Raw genomic sequence first — 19,418 nt, 5'->3', positions numbered from 1 at the left:
CTGCCATTTCAACACTTTGGTCACATTGTATGGAACCAACATGTTCCTTACAAATCTGGCCAGTTCACTGAAAAAAGGCCAGAACTGGCCGGTTTGGTACATTTACGGTTCCATACCTTGAACAAAACCAGTTTGGGGCTAGTTCCACCAGTTCCTATAACATTGAATAAAACATAAATTCTATGAAATAATAATATAGCTATAGTTAGCTATTTAGTGGAGATTGTATCTTTGAAAACCATGAACTCATTTATATTTGTGTATAAAATTTAAATATAACGAGGAGATCCTTTTATCTTCTCATTTCTCTTACAACTAAATTGTTCTTTTGATATTGTTTTGGAGGTGGCACCTCTTATAATTGGTTTGGAATAACTAAGTAGTATCAGCGCATCATCCTTCACTGTCTCTACCACCACATTCACCACTTATATTTTCTTCTATTAACCCTATGTGTCGTAATAATAGTTCCTTGTTTTAACCAACCAGGTCTCTGTTGACAAAACACTAGAGTATTAGAACATAAGTGTGTTGATATAAGAAATATTAATGTTTTCTTTAATGGAGAGGGTACCTTCAAAAAACCCCACCCACTTATATACGTGTATAAAATTATAAATACATGATTAACCCATGTTTTTTTTGTTAAATCAGGGCTGGAGAATATTTTTCGTGATCTTTTTTCTTATCATTGTTCTCATTATTAAATTGGTCTTTTGATTGTGTTTTGGAGATGACACATCTTATAACTGGGTTAGACTAACTAGCAGGGTTATTCTAACTTCTAAGTAGCAGCGCATCATTCAACTCAATTTCACAAGGTTCGCCAAATTTGAACCTTGAGGTTTGAAATTCAGGGAACCCCAATTTTGTTTGGTAGATTCGTTCAAGTTCGCCGAACCCAAAATCCGAACCTGAAGGTTGAACCTGATTGAATTCTTATGTTACACAAAGCTTCTAGGAACCCGACATTTCAAGACATACCCGTAACTGAAAGTCCGAAACTCGACCATAATGTAATCATCTTTGAGAGTTAATATAGACTTGGTTTTCCTTCTAAATTGTCATCTATGGGTCTTATTGCCTTTTTTTCTTGCAAGATATTGTGTTATTCACTTATGTATAAATTTGTTTTTATATATATAAAGATATATGACATTTCAGACAATGTTTCAGCCGACGTTTCCATTTTTAGGAGGTGACGTTTCTAAACGTACCTGTTTTAGAAACTCCGAAACGTTTCAACGCTTCGTGCAACTTAGTCGAATTCGAATGTAATTGAATGCAAACCTGATTGAATTCGAACCTCAATTTCAACCTAAAGCCAAATTTGATAAAAAATATTGAGGTTTGCGCTTATGAATTATAATTAGTTGACATTATTGACTTCCTTGTTTAAATTTTGAAATTCGGATATGTTCTCCATAAGTAGAAATTCCACGGAAACTCTGATTTGCTTGAATGAGCAAATATGAACCTAACTTGTAACTTGAGGCACAATTTTCTCTACTAATTTTGCAGCGCGATAAGAACAAAAATAACACAGTCACACAATATAAAAACAAATTTTTTTACAGGGAACGTAATCGGGAAAACCCTTTGCTTGTATGAGAATTTTATTGATAGAAAAATGAGCAATAGATCTCTTACAATACAACTTGTTTCAATGGAAACCAGTTTGGTTTTCTCTACTTGTACTAAGCTAAAACACTCCTTGCAAGACCCTTGATCTGTTTCCCTCAATCTATGAGCATAGGCTGCTCCTATTTAAGTAGGAAATACCTCCTAATTACAAGTGCAATTCCCAAGGTAAAAATAGCCTCTACCAACCTTTGCACAAGCTCCTCTTGCACACTCTTCCTCTTACAATCTCACACACGCATAAACTTGTGCTCTCTATTGCTTTGTCTCACCAACTCATGCTCACAAAACAATGAATAATTATGTGTGTTCATACTCCTTATGCTTTTCAAATAGGCTGAATCTGGCAAGTTTTATTTTTGGAACTCAAACTAGTGATTGATGAGTAACTCATGTAACTCTTCCTGTCTCGACTTAGAACTTGAGGCTCATTCATTTGACTTTTCCCAAAAATAACTCACACTAGAAGGCAACAAGTTAGCCCTCCACTCTCGCATATCAGTCAAACTGCTTCATGACCTGTCCTAACTTCTATGAACTCACCCTAAATTTTAGGAACACGTCCTAAATTTTAGGAACTCGTGCATGCTAAGGAAAACTACTTCATGGTCTCTTTGACCAAGGCACAAGTCAAAGGATCTTTCTTGCTACTATTTTCAACACTCCCTCTTAGCGAGAAAGGTGGTTCTGGAAGAACCTCGTCCACCTGGATCTGCCTCCAACACTACTACATTCTCCGCTGCTGCGATTGCTCCCTCTGAACTGAAGACTTCCCTTCTTTCCTCTACAGAACTTGATCTGAAGACTCGTTCTTTCCCACCATGTTATGTGAGTCCATCACTTTAGTTGTAAGTGCCATGTACCCTATATACCTATGTGGCTGCTTCCTTTGGCTGGAAGTCATACTGGAAGATTCAACTCTCCACTGATCTCTCATCACCAAATCCTCTGCCCACTTGGCTCAAACTCTCCCTATACTAGTAGTCTCTCACTGAGTGGCTGCCTCCACTCGCCCTGGGCTATGCTCCTCATCATTTTGCTAGTTAGCCCAACTACCAACTAGCTTAGAGTCAAACTGAGATACTAGCTGAGGCTCCATCTTGAAAGCTCTATCTTGCTCTTGCTCAATCACCACATCTCGACTCTGAGAACTCCCTGCCTTGCTGCTCAAGGCTGCACCTATCTCTACCTGTAGTTTGTAGAGATTCTTCACCGTCACACCTATCTACTTATTACATCTAGAAGCTAAGTGTTGGAGATACACCATACCTTTACTGAAGATGATATCATATCCCTTGTCCTCAAGGGTAGCTACCGAAACACAATTATGCCTCAATCCCAGAACATAGAGAACATCTCTGAGACGAAGAGGATTACTTGACCTTCCTTTGAAAACTGACAGTACAACTCCTCTAGCTGCATACTGACCATCATCACCTAGCTCAATCTAAAACTGCATGTCCTTCTCCTTCAGGGGGCTGAAGCCTGAAACTCTTGTTGTTCTCGGTCATGTCGAAGGATGCTCCTTGAACACATCTAACAGGTGCTTTGCCTCCTTTTCTACTGATCACTGCAACTTCTGCTACTTTAGAATGCTTGCATCTCCAACTGCCAAATCTGCCACTATCAATCTCTCCAAGAGTCACTGAACTTTGGCCTAAACAAATATACCCACTAGCTACTCTCCTACTCCTCCAAGATCGTTCACTCTTAGGGCCTTCAACAATCTTCCCACTAGTACTGATATGGCTCCTCCATAATCACTACTCTCAGGGACTTCAGATCCGCCCACTTTTGGTACCTCTGCTACTCCAAAGATGACCAAACTAAGGGCTTGACAAATTTCCCTCTTATCACTGGTTTTCCCTCTTGCAACCCGCTAAACTAGGGCATACGAATCTGCCTCCTAACAACTCATTAGCTCCTCCAATGAGCACTGTACATGAGGACTTCAAAGACTGCCAACTTGTCAAGATTCTAGCTGCTCCAGAATGCTGCTCCTAGGGTACACAAATCTACCCCTTCACTGTGACACATCAACCCTATTGTCACTCTCTGCAAGGCTTCCAAAACAACCCCCATTGAACTAGGGCTTTGGTCACTGCTGTTCAAACCTCCATGAACAAAACTGCATAAACCTTCGACATTTCCTTGATTCTTACCACTTCTCACCTTGTGACAACCCTACTACTGTACACATTACATTTGTTAAAATTGGCAACTAAGGCCAAATTTCACCTTGGGACAACTCATATGATGGAGATGATTATTGCATTGGATTCCTCTTTCTGAGAGGTGCAAATTTGATATAAAGATCATCTCATTCGGACAAGCAGAAGTGGAATTTTGAATTTATTCTCTCTCATGCACAAATTGTTAAGGTCGGCCTCACCTTAATGTAGGCTCAAGAAGCCCAATAGATGTGTCTCCAACCCTCGTCGAATTGTATAAATAAGAGAGACATTCTCTTCATTTGGATCATCACTCAACACATCTTTCTCTCTCCTCTCCTCATTGAGTCGTACAACAAAGGAACAACTCTTCTCTCTTCTCACATTGACTTGGGTGGATCGAAAATTTCAGGCAAAAATTGTAGGACTGTTTTTGGGCTATTTGCAGGGGCGTTGAGCAGCGTTGATCAAGGGTCAACTCATCTACTTTGACTGCGGTTTTTAGGTAGTTATTCCGATCTTTTAAGGCCGCATATCCTAGCACAAAGAAACCGAGGCAATTGGAGCATGTTGACCTACGTTGACCGTAGAACTTTTGATCACAGCATTGACTTTTTGTTGGTCGAGTTCGATCAAGATTTTCAGGACTGTTTTGGGTTGATTTTGACTGACTTTGGAGGCCGAGTTGACCGGGTTTGATCGAGCTCATTTGGAGGAGATTTTCTGCTGGTTTGACCAACGTTGACTTTTTGGTTAGGGCATCTTGTTGACTGCTATTTGGCTGGACTGTTTTGACAGTGATTGGGCAAGTAAATTTTGTATGATGTACTCTCTCTCTGCTGAACTTTTGAAGAATAATAAGAATATTTGATCAAAGGGTTTCCCCACATTGGGGTTTTTCCCTAGCATCCGCCAAATATTGTGTCCTCTTGTCTTGGCTTGTCTTATGCTTATTGTTTATGTTCTATCTGCATTTACTATTAATGTTAATGTGATTGCTAATCGGGAAATTGATATTGGGCTAATAAGAAAAATTGAAGTAAATTTCTCTAAAGCATAGAACATATCATTGCTATCTAAAATTAACATGGTATCAGAGCTTAGGTGAAGACAAAGCCCAAGCAAGAGTGAAAAAAACAATCACTAAGATTTGTTGGACAAGGACAAGATTCAATGACCTCCTCATCTTACTTTAAATTTGATGACAAGCTCAATGATAATTCTGGTTATCATGCATGGAAGATGTCTCTTGACTTGACTTTGGAAGAGCATGATGCTATGGACTGTGTAGGGAAAGATTGCTGAACCTCCTTCAAATGCTCTGGTTGCCTTTAAGACAAAGTACAAGAAAGGTGGGTCAAAGCTAAGAAGATCACCAGAGGTTCTATTCACATGCATTTAGTTGCTTACATCTTCGATTTGGGCACATCTAAGGAAATGTATGACAAGTTGGTTAGCATGTTTAAAGCTAGCAATGCAAACCAAGTCCTCTTTTTCAAGAACAAGTTGAAGGACATAAATAAGCGAAGAGGAGAAGATATCCAATCCTATTTCATGAGGATTATCGAAATAAAAAATGATTTTCTATCTATTGGAGAAGTTACTACTAACAAGGAACTTACTCTCATTTCCCTTGGATGTCTCCCTCGTGAATGGGATGTGTTCAACACTACTATCCTCAACAATGACATGATTCCAGGTTTTGATGAATTGTTGACTAGATGTACTCAAGAAGAGACAAGGATGATGGAGAGAGGCATGCCTTATGATGTTGCTGCATTCTCTGCTCATGTTAAAAAGAAGAACAATGCTGGTTCAAAGAAACAAGGTCAAGGAAGATAGGGATTCAAAGATGGAAGAAAGGGAAGATGCTTCATTTGTAATAGGTTTGGCCACTATGCTAGGGAGTGTCCTAATAAAGTGGATACACCTTGGGATGATGATAAGAACAACAACCGCAACAATTTTAGAGGAAACAACAATCAAAGGAATAGCAAGTTCAACAACAAAGGAAAGAGGAATGCTCCCCCTACTCAATATGGAAATGGGCAGCCTCCCAAAAGATCAAGAAACTGCAGGTATGATGAATTTAATGTTGTAGAAAAGCAATAAGAATTTTATCTTATATCTATCCTCTCTACTGCCTCTCCTCCGGATACCTTAGATAATTGGTTGATTGATAGTGGTGCCTCAAGGCACTTCACTGGGTATAAGGAGGCTCTTTCAAACTTGATTGAAAAGAAGACAAATATGGAGATTATACTTGGGAATAATGCCACTTATCCCGTGAAAGGAATTGGGACTATTACTCTTCACTTAAATCAAGGTCAAACCCTTCATTTACAAGAAGTGTTATATGTACCTGATCTGAAAAAGAACCTGGTCTCTATTTCTGCGATGGAAGATAAAAGTTTCAAGGTAACATTCGTTGATGGGAAGGTTCGTGTTTGGAAAAGGGACCAAAGAGATGCATTCACTCTTGGATCCAGGGTTGAAGGTCTCTATCAGGATGGAGGAAGTCTGTTGCGAGCAATGACTTGGGATACTTCCCTTCAATCCGAATTATGGCACTGAAGATTTGCTCACCTTCATTGCAAAGCCTTACCTGATGTAAGGAAGATGGTCATAGGTATGGCCGAATTCAACTTAGATCATGAAGGTATTTGTTAGGGTTGTGCAGCGGGAAAACATACAAGCGGACCATTCCCCTCAGGTCAAATTCAAACCATCGATATTCTTCAATTGGTCCATTCTGATCTATCAGGTATGTTGCCCGTAACATCTTTGGGTGGATATTTGTACTATGCAATTTTTGTGGTGATCTGGAATTTATCCAGGATAAAGAATTAAAGGAATTACAAACTCATGTGCATGGAGGTACCAATGTTACTTATGCAACGGATTGATAAGATTGCTAGAATACATAGACAATGAGGCAATCAGAGAAAACATAACAGTCAAACATGTAAACAGAACAAGTTTAATGAGGAGTTCACCCAATGCTCCTGGGCTATGTCTCCTGGTCCAGCCTTCAGTGGTGGCCTCTCTATTATGTTTTCAAGCAGAGTTTTTACAACAGTGAGCTTGATTCGAGTCTCACTAAACAAATAGTAGCCAGTAGGAATGGAGTGCACAAATTCTCCTTACTAGAATTCGACCTCTGAGGGTCACAGTAGTATGACAGGGCTATGTCGAGGAGTTTTCTTGAACCTCTCAAGCCTTCAATGGAGTACACACTCTCTGACTCTCTCTGGCTCTGTCTGGCTCGATGCTGCCTTCAAGTCAGCTCGGCTTGTACTCTCTGTTCTCTGCTATTAGCTTTCGCCTCTCTTCGTTGTCCTCTGCTTTTGTCAGTTCATGGCTTTAAGGCCAACCTGTTCCTTGACTGTTCGTTTCTGCTTCCTGGCCTTCTGGTTTACCTGTCCTCTGTCCGTTCGAATTCCTCTGCTCTGCGTCATCATCACCGGGTAACGCTTTGCAGGGAGGTGGGCACCTGTTTCCCAACAAACTGAGTGTCAGATCTCTTGAATCATATTTGAATGGCCATTTATTCCGTTTGCTTCAAGATCACCCATGAACACGAATTGTTTGCCAACTCATCATCCACGTCGGACTCCAAATCCTCTTTAATCTTTCTTTTTTGACTTGTCAAATCCGATCAGTCATCGGGATGCATCTCAACCGTTGATCTGGGTCCCCCAGATCCTACGGTCGTCGCTCATACCGGGCGGGCAAGTTCCCTGACATTTACCCATCCGATGTGGGCGTTTTTTCTCTCATCCGCCGGACGCGTGTCGCTCGATGTGTGGCATCGGGTGGGACTCAGTGGAAACTGCTTACCGCCTCGGAGCCTTTTGATATCTCGCTGGTTTGTGGAATCCCGCGCTATGGAACCAAAAGCATTCCTTTTTTGCATTTTACAACGCTTTCGGGTCCGGACACTTCGGGGCTTTCCTTCACTGAGGGGGACGCCCTGCGATACGTGATTAGCGCTAATCACGTATTAGAAACCACCCCTCATTTCTTGATTTGACCTCCAGTTTGGCTAGTTTTGTGCCATCGTGCGTTCACCATGGGCCAACGGTCTGCGCGCTCGACCGAGGGTCCTCGTTGCTCTGCTCTGGTCAAAACTGTCACTGTTATGAGGATTCCTTCTGATAGCTTTGATTTTACTTGGACTTGAATCTTTTAGCATAATTGAAAGTCATGAAAACTTAGAGAGTGCTTTAGGATCCAATTCGGATCACGACCTTCCCACTGAAAAAGCTTTTGGACCACCAAAAGTTGGTTTTCTTTAAGCATCAATCGAGTGAGGGTATTGCTTCCTCGCTTGCTCAATTTCTATCCATTTCGCATTGCTTGGCTTTGAACCTTTGAGTCCAATCCTGAGGTACTCAGCATCCCCTCTGCGCGTGGTTATTACCTTCCTGTCCAGAACTGTATCTTCCTATAATTCATTAAGATATTCAGGTAACAGATCATCAATAGAAGGCAATTGACTCTGCTCTTCGAGATCTTCAATTAATGAAGGTTCAAATAGTCTTAAGCTGTCTACATTAACAACTGAGTAGATGTGCATGTAAGCTGGTAGATCAAGGCGAAAAGCATTCTCACCAATTTTCTCAAGTATCTTGAAAGGTCCATACCTTATTGGCTTTAGCTTATTACCTTCACCTTGCATTCTATCTTTATTGATATACAACCAGACTTGGTCACCAACTTGGAAACTATGCTCCATCCGATCTTGTCATGCCTTGCCTTGTACTTGGCTTGGCTCTTTCTAGTTGTTCCTGTACTGCCTGGTGAATCTCTTGGATTTGTTCAATGAACTTGGTTGCCTTGTCCACATCGCTGTATCCATCAACCGCTATGACTTTACCAAAGACAAAATCCAAGGGAGACCTTGGTGTGAAACCAAAACAGGTCTCAAAAGGAGATCTCCGTGTAGAAGAATGTTTAGCTCGGTTGTAAGCATGCTGCACATAACATAAATGTTCATCCCAAAGTTTGGGATGTTTGTTGCAATAGCCTCTGAGCAACTGGATCACTGTCCTGTTGACCACTTCTGTTTGGCCATCTGTTTGCGGATGAAAAGATGTGATTTTCTTCAACCTGGTGTCCATCAATTCCCACAAACTCGACCAAAATTTCCCAACAAATCGGGTATTTTGATCAAATATAATGGAAGTGGGTAATCCAAAATGAACCCATACATGCTGAAAGAACAACTTTGCAGTTTGTTCAACTGTAGTCTGTTTGTTACAAGGTATCAAAATACACGTTTTGCTGAACCTATCCACAACAACATATAAATAGTCATGACCTTTCCTAGATTTAGGCAGTCCTCCAACAAAGTCCATGGAAACACTTTCCCAAGGATGAGAAGGAACTGGTAGTGGAGTGTACAAGCCTAGCTTTCTATTACTGGGTTTGCTTTTTGCACACATAGTACACCCTCTTACATATCTAGAAACTGTCTCATTCATTTTTGGCCAATAACAAAATCTTTGCAGCGGTGAAACTGTTTTACTTACACCAAAGTGACCCGATATTAGAGAAGTGTGTGCTTCTCGAATTATCTTTACTCTTTCAGTTTGTGGAATGCATAGCTTCCCAAAATGATACAAGAGTTGGTCCTTAATATGATAATCCAATTCTTCTACTCGTTTGCCTTGACTTAAAGTTGCATATACATCTTTAAAATCTATATCTTGAGCATATTGTTCAATGTAGCTCTCATGCAATACTGAATTATGCTTAAGTATAATAGATGCATTTATAATTGGTCTGGACAACATATCTACAACTTTATTGTGTATGCCCTTTTTATATCTGATGACTAAATGAAACCGTTGTAGAAAACCCATCCACCTATAGTGTCTTGATTGTTGCAACTTAGTTTGGGAGTGTAGATATTGAAGTGGTTGATGATCAGTATGTATAACTGCCTCTTTGCCCAATAAATAATGTCTCCACTTTTTTACACTCTGCACTAATGCATACAATTCTTTATCATATGTGGGATAGTTAATTACTGGATAATTAAATGTCTCAGAATGATAACATATGGGTTTACCGTGCTGTGTCAACATTGCTCCCATGGCATAGTCACTGGCATCTGTTTGAATCTCAAATGGTCTTTGAAGATTGGGTAGTGTTAGTATTGATGCTGTACTAATCTTTTCTTTCAAGGTGTCGAAGGCTTTCTGCTGTTTGCCTCCCCATTGAAACACCTTGTTTAATCCTGTTAAAGCATGTAAGGGAGCTGCAATTAAGGAAAAGTTAGAAATAAACTTTCTCCAATATTGTGCTGCTCCTATGAAGCTTCTAACTTCTGTAGCAGATTTGGGTTTAGGCCAATTTACAATGACTGCAACCTTAGAGGGATCTATCTTCAATTCACCACCCCCTACTATATGTCTCAAATAATTCAAAGATGTTTTGCCAAATTCACATTTTGAGAGTTTAACATAAAGATTTTCTCTTTCGAAAACATCTAGAGTCTGCTTAACATGCTTTAAATGTTCTTCCCACGTTTTGCTGAATATAAGAATGTCATCCAGATATACAATAACAAAATCATCAAGAAAAGGTCTGAGTACATCATTTATTACTCTCATGAAAGTAGCGGGAACATTAGTTAAACCAAAAAGCATAACCAGCCACTCTTACAATCCCTGCTTTGTTTTGAAAGCAGTCTTCCATGCATCTTGCTCTACAACTCTGACTTGATGATATCCACTATGCAAGTCTAACTTGGAAAAATAAACAACTTCTTTCAGTTGGTCTAATAGATCATCTATGCGAGGAAGGGGATAACGATTTTTGATTGTTATCTTATTCAGTGCTCAGTAATCAATGCACATTCTCCACGAGCCATATTTCTTTCTCACCAAGACAATTGGAGACCCACATGGTGATGTGCTAGGTCTGATGAACCCCTTCTCGAGCAGCTCTTGTACCTGCTTCTTGATTTCTGCATTCTCTAAAGCGGACAACTTGTACATTCCGATGTTAGGCAATGGAGCATCTTGCTGCAAATTAATATCATGCACTATTTCCTTTTTGGGCGGCAGACCTTTAGGTTCTGGAACCCATATATCATATTCTGAAACAACTTTTTCTAAATCAGCTTGCTGTTTAACATCACAACCCTCAAATACGTTGGTTTTATCAGGTTTTTTTTTTCCTTTACAACCATCAGTAAAAATTGTTTGCATGAGTTTACAATTCGTTTCATCTGCCCTGAGTTTATGAGAGTATAATTATTCTTGAGCTCATGAGCTCTTACAATATATTCGATTCCATCTTTAATGAGTAGATACTTGTTCTCAACTCTATAGAAAATAACTTTTCTACCATACAATTAAGGACTTCCTAAAACAATTCCACATGTATCCAAAGGAACTGTATCTAACTCAACCTCATCTACAAATGCTGACCCAACATAAAACTTAAGTTTACATTGTCTAGTGACTTGTAGCTGTGCTTTATCACATAACCAACCTAATGGATATGGTTTCTTGTGAGGTGTGGTTAGTAATCCCAACTTCTTTACAATTGCTTCAGAAATTAAATTTACTTGTGAGCCACTATAAAACAAAGTATCAATCTTTTGATGATTGGAAATAACTCGAATATGAAAATCTCATGTCTTTTCCTCTCATTTTCTTCATTATCAGTAGATTGTGCAGAATTACTAGTAGATGCTTCAGAATTTTTACCTTTTATACCTGTGGCTGCGATTGTTGTTTCATCTCCTGAGTCTGACCCCAAATTCTTTTGAATAGCTGCAACAGTCTTCTTCTTCTTGCCCTCGAACTTCTTAGGTTTCAGCTCCAGGTGCAGAATCTAGTAGTGTTCATCATCATGCCCATCCTTCTTACAGTGAGTGCATGAAGACTTGCTTGTCTGTACAATATTTGTCTTCCTCTCTTTCCATTTCTGTTTTCTTTACTCCTTATTCTTGCTTGCAGTGGGTTGGGATGATCCCCCAACTTTTGGGTTCCCATTCTTACCTCTAGCTTCTAGATGTGTAGCCTGAACGGATACCTCATCGATGCTAGTGGGATTAAACATGAGGATAGTGTGCCTCATGTAGCTGTGTAGACCACCTATATACTTGAACAGTGTCTCAGGTGAGTCTAAAGAAATTCCTAGAATCAAAGCTCTTTTCCTAAATTCTTGGGTGTAAACTTGTACACTTTGCCCTTTTAGTTGTCGAAGAGTTTGCCAGCTCATCATGGCTTGTTGCATGTAACTTAGTGGATAGAATTGCTTTTTGATTGCAAAAACAAATTCACTCCAGACAGAAAGAATCTTACCATGTTTCTTCATGTCAGCTTGTGTCCTGCCTTCCCACCATACCAAGACAATGCCTCCAAGGCGTAGGCTGGCCAGCTGAATCTTATTCTTGTCTGAATTGATGCTCTACACTCTACAATAAACATCAATCTGTCTAATCCAATTATGCAGCTTCTCTGCATTCAACTCTTCATCATAGATAGGCAAATCAAATTTAACATCTAGTTTAATCAAAGATGTCCTCTTCTTGTTTTCAGCGCTATTAGGAGGCGTGTGGAAGTTTTCTTTTTCCCTTTGCCTTTAGAGTGGTCATGGAGGAGAGATTCTTCTTCTCCTTTATTTTTGGAGTGTGATGAATCTGCATCTCTACCTTTTTTAAATTCCCTATACATTTCCTCTACCATGGACCTCATGGCCAGGAAACTATCTATGAATTGGGGGTCTGATCCCAAGGGACTTTCTGCTGACATTTTCTTCTTAGGATAGACTCTTCCAATTTCTGGGTTAGTTTCAACCAACTCTTCTTCTCCTAATTTAAGCTTTGATCTAGTTAGCATTCAACAACAAAATCCAGCACAAGCTTGTCTAACCTTAGTAAACTTAAGCTCTGATACCACTTGATCTGGAATTTATTCAAGATAAAGAATTAAAGGTATTACAGACTCGTGTGCATGGAGGTGCCTATGTTACTTATGCAACGGATCGATAAGATTGCTAGAATACATAGACAATGAGGCAATCAGAAAAAACATAACAGTTAAACATGTAAACACAACAAGTTTAATAAGGAGTTCACCCAATGCTCCTGGGCTACGTCTCTTGGTCCAACTTTCAGTGGTGGCTTCTCTATTATGTTTTCAAGCAGAGTTTTTACAACAGTGAGCTCGATTCGAGTCTCACTAAACAGATAGTAGCCAGTAGGAATGGAGTGCACAGACTCTCCTTACTGGAACTCGACCACTGAGGGTCACAGTAGTATGACAGGCCTATGCCGAGGAGTTTGCTTGAACCTCTCAAGCCTTCAGTGGAGTACACAAACTCTCTGAGTCTCTCTAGCTTTGTCTGGCTCGATGCTGCCTTCAGGTCAGCTCGACTTCTACTCTCTGTTCTCTGCTATTAGCTTTCGCCTCTCTTCGTTGCCCTTTGCTTCTGTCAGTTCATGGCTTTAAAGCCAGCCTGTTCCTTGACTATTCGTTTCCACTTCCTGGCCTTCTGGTTTACCTGTCTTTTGTCCGTTCAAATTCCTCTGCTCTGCGTCATCATCACTGAGTAACGCTTCGCAGGGAGGTGGCCACCTGTTTCCTAATGAACTGGGTTTCAGATCCCTTGAATCATATTTGAATGGCCGTTTATTCCGTTTGCTTCAAGATTGCCCGCGAACACGAATCGTTTGCCAACTCATCGTCCACGTCGGACTTCAAATCCCCTTTAATCTTGCTTTTTTGACTTGTCAAGTCCGGTCAATCATTGGGACGCATCTCAACCATTGATCTGGGCCCCCCAAATCCTACGGTCGTCACTCATGTTGGGCGGGCAAGTTGCCTGACGTTTACCCATCCGATGCGGGCGGTTTTCTGTCATTCGTCGGACGCGTGTCGCTCGATGTGTGGCATCGGGCGGGACTCAGCGGAAACTGCTTACCATCTTGAAGCCTTCCGATATCCTGCTGGTTTGTGGAATCCCGCACTACGGAACCGAAAGCATTCATTTTCCGCATTTTACAGCGTTTTCCAGTGTTGACCGAGGGTCAACTCATCTACTTTGATTGCGTTTTTTAGGCAGTGATTCCAATCTTTTGAGGCTGCATCTCATCGCACAAAAAACCGAGGCAATTGGAGCAGATTGACCTGCGTTGATCGCAGAACTTTTGACCGCAGTGTTGATTGAGTTTGACTGAGATTTTCAGGACTGTTTTGGGTTGATTTTGACTGACTTTGGAGACAGAGTTGACTGGGTTTGACCGAGCTCATTTGGAGCAGATTTTTTGCTTGTTTGACCAGCATTGACTTTCTGGTTAGGGCATCGTGTTGACTGCTGTTTGGCTGGACTGTTTTGACGGTGATTGGGCAAGTAAATTTTGTATGATGTACTCTCTCTCTCTGTGCTGAACTTTTGAAGAATAATAAGAAGAATTGATCAAAGGGTTTTCCCCACATTGGGATTTTTCTCTGGCATCTGCGAAATATTGTGTTCTCTTGTCTTGGCTTGTCTTCTGCTTATTGTTTATGTTCCATCTGCATTAACTATCAATGTTAATGTGATTGCTAATCTGGAAATTGATATTGGGCTAATAAGAAAAATTGAAGTAAATTGCTCTAGAGCATAGAACATATCATTGTTATCTAAAATTAACAACATTCTACTTATTTTCCCTTGCACGCACTGCTTGGACAAACTTAAGGGCTGATATGGTGATTGTACATACATTGAGAAAAACCCTAACTAGGGCATCAAGGACCTGTGCTCCTAAAACCTTTAGGAACAACACCCCATCTCCTAACTTTTGTCACCTTGGAAGACAAGTCAACATCCTTCTTCAAGACACCTACAGTAGCGCTGAAACTTTGCTGTTCTGAGCACCATCTAATTGAGCTTTTTCCGACCTTCTTTAGGGCTCCTGCAATAGCTACAAGACAACCCTAACTTTGGCCTCCAAACTGCTCTCCAAAAACAATGTTAACCTCTCCTTTAGGACTCTAACTTCTGCTACTTCATGAGGAATTGCAGCCTAGATTCCAGACACAATCACAACCAATAAATTTTTTAAGAACCCCCCCTAAATTTATAAATATAATAAATGGGCGAATCTCCATGGTATATAGGAAAAATGGAAGGCGATTTTATCAATAATATAATATGTATATATAATTTTTTGGCGAATCTCTCACCAGGCATGGCGAATATTTTACTCAATTATAAAATCTTGTAAGATCTTGGCGAGTCTTTCACTAAATAATAAAACTTTGTAAAGTCCTAGTGAATCTTAGCATTGTGAACTCTTAGAGAAGAGTAAAAATGGATCTATGCTGGTTTAATCCCCCCATTAAAAATGGATCTATGCTGGTTTAATCCCCCCATTTAAATAGGCCACATTCCAGGTGAATACCATGGGTCAATACCATGTGCCATTTTGGTGAATACCATGGGTCAATACCATGTGCTATTTTTATTTTTATTAATTCTAATATTAGGGTTAATAATGGTTTTTTGCATGGTATTAATAACAATCTAGTCCATGGTATTTGTCCCATAGTATTTTCCCCATAGGTTTCACCTAAATATAACCCATTTCTTGAGTGTTCGTAAATATAAGGTGAATTATGGAGTAAATATAAAAAAATGTTTTATTTGTTTACCATACCTCTAGTTTATTTATATTTTTATTAATTTACCATACCTCTGTTACAAATATGGTATTTGGCCCATAGGATTCACTTAAATAAAACCTCTTTCTTGAGCCTTCATAAATAGAACGAGGGTTATGGACTAAATATAAAAAGAGGTTTTATTTATTTACCATACGTCTAGTTTATTTATATTTATATTTATTTACCATACCTTTTGAGTAAGTATAAAAAGACTTTTTATTTATTTACCGTACCTCCACTTTACTTATATTTTTATTTGTTTACACCGGGTGACTTATGGAGTAAATATAAAAAATGTTTTATTTATTTACCATACCTCTAATTTATTTATATTTTTATTAATTTACCATACCTCTTTTATAAATATGGTATTTGGCCCATAGGATTCACTTAAATAAAACCTATTCTTGAAAATGGGCGAATGGAAGGTTGTAACTCCTAATTTCAAGGGCTAAAGTTACCTTTTTTACCCTCTCCCTTAAAATAAGGTGGGCTATTTGAGGTGATTTGTAAAAATGTACTATGATACAAAATATTAGCCCACTAAAAATTTAAAACCCCTTAATTTCGCCAAAGGGCGAACATTCGCCCCTAAAATTATCCTTGATCACAACCCTCACGACCCTTCTGTGCACTGGAAATCAGGGTTTCAGAGCTCCTTTCCTGCTCAGAAATTTCACACCCTATTCACATAGATCAACCTTCAAAGCACATGCCCAGAACTTGGCAAGGAAACTCGGCCAACATCTGGTTCAACTCGGCCAGATCAGACTTGGAGGAAGAACCTTTAACTTTGTCCTCTCTTACTTTCCACCTTGGCTCCTTGACCTGCAACGCCTCAGACTTCTTTCTCCTCTTGGACGAAAGGCACTTGGATCGATTACTCAACCTGGTGCTGGTATTTTATTCTATTCCCATCTCTGATACCATATAGAAATTCCATGATCTGCTTGAATGAACAAATCTGAACCTAACTTGTAACTGAAGAGACAAAATTTTCTCTACTAATTTTGCAGCGAAATAAGAACAGAAATTGCAGTCACACAATATAAAAACACACAATTTTCTGGGGAATCCAATTGGGAAAACCCTTTGCTTGTATGAGAATTTTATTGATAGAAAAATGAGCAACATATCTCCTACAATACAACTTGTTTCAATAGAAGCCAATCTGGTTTTCTCTGCTTGTACTAAGCTGAAACAATCCTTGCAAGACCCCTGATCTGTTTTCCTCAATCTATGCACATGGGCTGCTCCTATTTAACTAAGAAATATCTCCTAATTGCACACACTCTTCCTCTCACAAGCTCTCACACACACAAACCTGTGCTCTCTATTGCTTTTTTGTCTCACCAGCTCGTGCTCGCAAAACAACGAATAATTATGTGCTAGTGATTGATGAGTTAATTAACTCATGCAACTCATTTGTCTTTTCCCAAAAATAACTGACACTAGAAGACATCAAGTGAGCCTTCCACTCCTGCATATCAGTCAAACTGCTTCACGAACTGTCCTAACTTCTAGGACTTGCCTTAAATTTTAGGAACTAGTTCCAACTTTTAGGAAGTCGTGCATGCTAAGGAAAACTGCTTCTTGGTCAAACAAGGACCTTTTTCACTACTATTTTTGTATTGTAATTTGTATGTTTAAATTTTGATTATGTTTTAATTTTGTGACTTCTTTAGATATTACAAGTATTTGACATTATAGACATTATTTTATATTTTGAAGATTGAAAATTATGCCATTTATTTTTGCATTTGCAAACTACTATGGTGTATGCTTTTATTTAACTAATGTCATTGATAATTAGATGTTACTAAACTTACTATGATTAAGTTATTCATGTATGTTTACTATTCAGAATTTTTACTCGTGTTGTTCTTATTGGTTGATTTTTATTTTTTTATTATTTTACGTCATATATATATATATATATATATTGAAAAATATGTATAGTCAAACTTAATGCAGAACCTCATAGGAAAATTCGATTCGAATTAAACTTAATCATTGTCGAACTCAAATTCGAGAACCCGAACCATGTGACGTAGATTCTACTTATGTTTTCATTTATTAACGTTGCCACTGGTACAGTTGGGGTCTTTTTTTTTTTTTTTTTTTTCTTATTTTTTGTTTCTTGATGGTTTCCTTGCTTTTAGTTTTTGCCTTTTACTCGCAAGAATAGCTATCACAACGATTCTCCATGACAATGTACGTGACATATCTGACACAGAAATCATAGAAATATAATGTAGCATTTATGAGAGATGGTGTTTTCGTTTATGTTGAAACTCATGTTTTGCGAGGATGTTATTTTAGTTTACATAGGGTTTTTCATTATAGATTATCAAAATACGTATATTATGATGTTCTATTGGTGTTCCTTTCAAGTCGATGTTTCTTGATTTTTTATACGCGGACCAATCTTAAGGCAATACTGGTATTTGGGAATCCATTTTCGTCATAATATTTTGTTTTGTGTTCTTTTAGCACTCTTTTCTCTGCAAATATGGGCTGATCTAAAGTTTAGGAATGGTAATTTCTGCTGATGTGAGAATTTGGATTTATCTTCATAGATTTATTTGTATAGAATGCATGTGTTATAAACTTAATTTACATATGCTTCTTGTTGCATTTAGTTGCTTTCTTTCTTCAACTGCCTATTAATTCTGAATTAATATTTAATGCTGTTCTTGCAGTGCAGCTATGGGCATCTTTGATACAATACAGCTTTGCAGGGCAGATGTATCCACCATTGCTTTTGGACTCGCTGCATCAACTGCATCCATAGTTTTAGCAGGAGGATCAAAAGGAAAGCGGCTTGCCATGCCGAATACTCGAATCATGATGCACCAACCTCTCGGAGGAGCAAGTGGGTCAGCTATTGATGTTGAGATTCAAGCAAAAGAAATTATGTATCATAAGAGCAATGTGACCAGGATAATATCTGAGAGAACAGGGCGTACAACTGAGCAGGTTGACAATGATATGGACAGGGACCTCTACATGTCTCCAATGGAAGCTGTGGAGTATGGACTTATTGATGGTGTGATCGATAAAGAGTCCATCATACCTCTTCCCGTTATGCCAGAGATGGTGAAACCTACGCTAAATTTTGAAGAAGCAAGTAAAGATTTTGATAAGTTCATAACACCTCATATTCCAGATGACGAGATCTATTAGCCTTCTAATAAAGGAATTTCAGCTCCTTAGAATTGAGCTATTGGTTTGAATGAGATAAACTAGTTAATGAGGCAGTCGATCGTACCATGCACCCTCTCATCTATATGGTACATCACTGCCCAAGTTTTTTTTGCACATTTATATACTACCCTGTCCACCATTTAATATGTTTTATGGTTTGTTATAGAAAAAATTAGTTAGGGTATTTTTAACCTTGTATTATGTTTTATGCTTTTAGTTTCTTTTCCTAGTAAGCAACCTGGAAAAGTTGCTGTCACAGTGATATTCCCTTAGAGGCATGGCGAGAATGAGAATGTTAGTATCTGATCCCCAATCTTCATTATATCAAAATAAAAAACCCTCCATAAGATAATATCTGAGTTGTCATTTTCATAAATCATAGAGATCGACTGTCTAGAGTATGAAAGACAATGCACATTTTTCTTTTCTGACTCATGTTTTGGAATCCTCTCGTTTTTAATTTTGTAAGGTTATATTAATTTTATCGTATTTGTTGGTGTCATTTTGGGGTTCTTTTTATGTTGGGCTGTATAGAGCATGAAAGACAATGCACATTTTTCTGGTCTGACTCATGTTTTGGGATGTTATCGTTTTTAAAATTTTTAGGTTATATTATTATGCTTATGCATTAGGTTTTGGTTTGACTACTTATTATTTTGGTCAAAGATGATGTTAAATTATCAATTTTCCAAAATAAAACTTGATAATTTATTTTTTTATTTATTAC

General features: G+C 38.7%; 1 protein-coding gene across 1 annotated transcript in view; it reads left to right on the top strand.

Annotated features, from left to right (window-relative positions):
* Positions 1-18,882, top strand: part of LOC149204345 (ATP-dependent Clp protease proteolytic subunit 4, chloroplastic-like) — a 93,357-nt gene extending 74,475 nt beyond the window's left edge. Inside the window, exon 2 of the mRNA XM_089394691.1 lies at positions 18,187-18,882. Coding sequence (XP_089250817.1) covers positions 18,187-18,670 — 484 coding nt within the window. The 3' untranslated portion in view covers positions 18,671-18,882. The remainder of the gene's footprint in view (positions 1-18,186) is intronic.
* The last annotated feature ends 536 nt before the right edge of the window (positions 18,883-19,418 follow it).

This window comes from Pinus tabuliformis, chromosome 1_2 (assembly GCF_031772625.1).
Source record: "Pinus tabuliformis cultivar Carrire ecotype Pingquan chromosome 1_2, CPIR1, whole genome shotgun sequence".
Classification (NCBI taxonomy): Eukaryota; Viridiplantae; Streptophyta; class Pinopsida; order Pinales; family Pinaceae; genus Pinus; species Pinus tabuliformis.
Note: the sequence above shows the minus strand (reverse complement) of the source record. Positions and strands in the feature narration are given on the sequence as shown.